Genomic DNA, 1,344 nt, shown 5'->3' on the forward strand with positions numbered 1-1,344 from the left:
TAGTGATTGGTGTCTATGTAGACGACCTGCTTGTTACTGGCACATCAATTGAAAAATTGAGAATTCAAAACAGCAAATGGGTAGACAATTTGAGATGAGTAACCTAGGGGCGTCTGACCTACTACATCGGTATAGAAGTTGATCAGAAGAAGTGATTGTATCGAGCTCAAACTAAACAGCGTACGCGAGAAAATTGCTTGAAAGGGCTGGCATGTCAGATTGTAATTCACTAAAATATCCAATGGAGCAAAAAGTGCAATTGCACAAGGATGGGAAATTGGTGAACCCCACAACATTCAAGAGCATGGTCGGTGGGCTGAGGTATTTAGTTCACACTCGGCCGGATATTTCTTACTCGGTTGGGGTGGTTAGTCGCTTCATGGAGAAGCCCACTACATTACATTTGAATGCAGCAAAGCGTATACTAAGGTATGTAAAGGGCATATTAAATTATGGACTGATTTACAAGAAGGGACAGGGAGATTATTTGTTGGCTGGATATTCGGATAGTGATCTTGCAGGTAACATAGATAACAGGAGGTCCACAGGAGGCATGACATTCTATTTGGATGAAAGCTTAATCACTTGGGTGTCACATAAACAACGTTGTGTCGTGTTGTCCTCATGTGAGGCAGAATTCATGGCTGCTACGGCAACAACATATCAAGGAATATGGCTGCAGAAAGTTTTAAACTACATCTTTGAAGTGAAGGTAGGACCGGTAACTTTATACATTGATAATAAGTAAGCTATTGATCTCACCAAGAACCCTGTTTTTCATGGTCGTAGTAAGCAAATAGACGTTCGTTATCACTTCATACGGGAGTGTGTTGAGCAGGGAACTATTGTTGTCAAGCATGTGAAAAGCATTGAGCAAAAGGCAGATATTCTAACGAAGGTGTTGCGTACAATAAAGTTTGAGAATATGCGAAAGTTACTGGGAGTCAGGAACCTACAAGATGTTTAGATTAAAGGGGAGTATGTTGGGAATTAATCTAAACATATAGTCAGTTTATTTGTTTTGTCTTGAATAAGTCAACTAGTGTGACAAGTATTTGTAGGAAGTTGATTTAGTCATCAATAATGGAGAATTAGCAGGAGTCCAGTTATGATAGAGTTATTTGTGCTGCTGGTTTTTAGGAAAGTATGTAGTCGTGCAATATGCACTTATATTTGTAATCTTTCTTTCAATTATCAAGTCTATAAGGTGAACCTTCACATTATTAGTTTTTCGAGAAAAAAACATAAAGTTAATCTCATTCATTTGTTCATTTTTTCATTGTGTTTACAACAAACCATAGTTAATGATGGACTCCTTGTCTATTGGGAGGACCATAACTGGAA

At 38.3% G+C, this 1,344-nt stretch overlaps 1 protein-coding gene across 1 annotated transcript; it reads left to right on the plus strand.

The window, feature by feature from the left end:
• The first annotated feature begins 241 nt into the window (after positions 1–241).
• Positions 242–967, plus strand: LOC141702455 (secreted RxLR effector protein 161-like). Its single transcript, XM_074506130.1, has 2 exons — positions 242–721; positions 839–967. Exons 1-2 carry the CDS (start codon positions 242–244, stop codon positions 965–967), a joined length of 609 nt encoding a protein of 202 aa, XP_074362231.1.
• The last annotated feature ends 377 nt before the right edge of the window (positions 968–1,344 follow it).

Source organism: Apium graveolens, unplaced genomic scaffold (assembly GCF_009905375.1).
Source record: "Apium graveolens cultivar Ventura unplaced genomic scaffold, ASM990537v1 ctg5179, whole genome shotgun sequence".
NCBI classification, from domain to species: Eukaryota; Viridiplantae; Streptophyta; class Magnoliopsida; order Apiales; family Apiaceae; genus Apium; species Apium graveolens.

Bases quoted from the DNA above. Each gene is read 5' to 3' on its own strand.
- LOC141702455 (XM_074506130.1), top strand. From the start codon at position 242: ATGGAGCAAAAAGTGCAATTGCACAAGGATGGGAAATTGGTGAACCCC. The intron at 722-838 runs GTAACTTTATAC...TGTGTTGAGCAG, and splicing joins TTGAAGTGAAGGTAGGACCG to GGAACTATTGTTGTCAAGCA.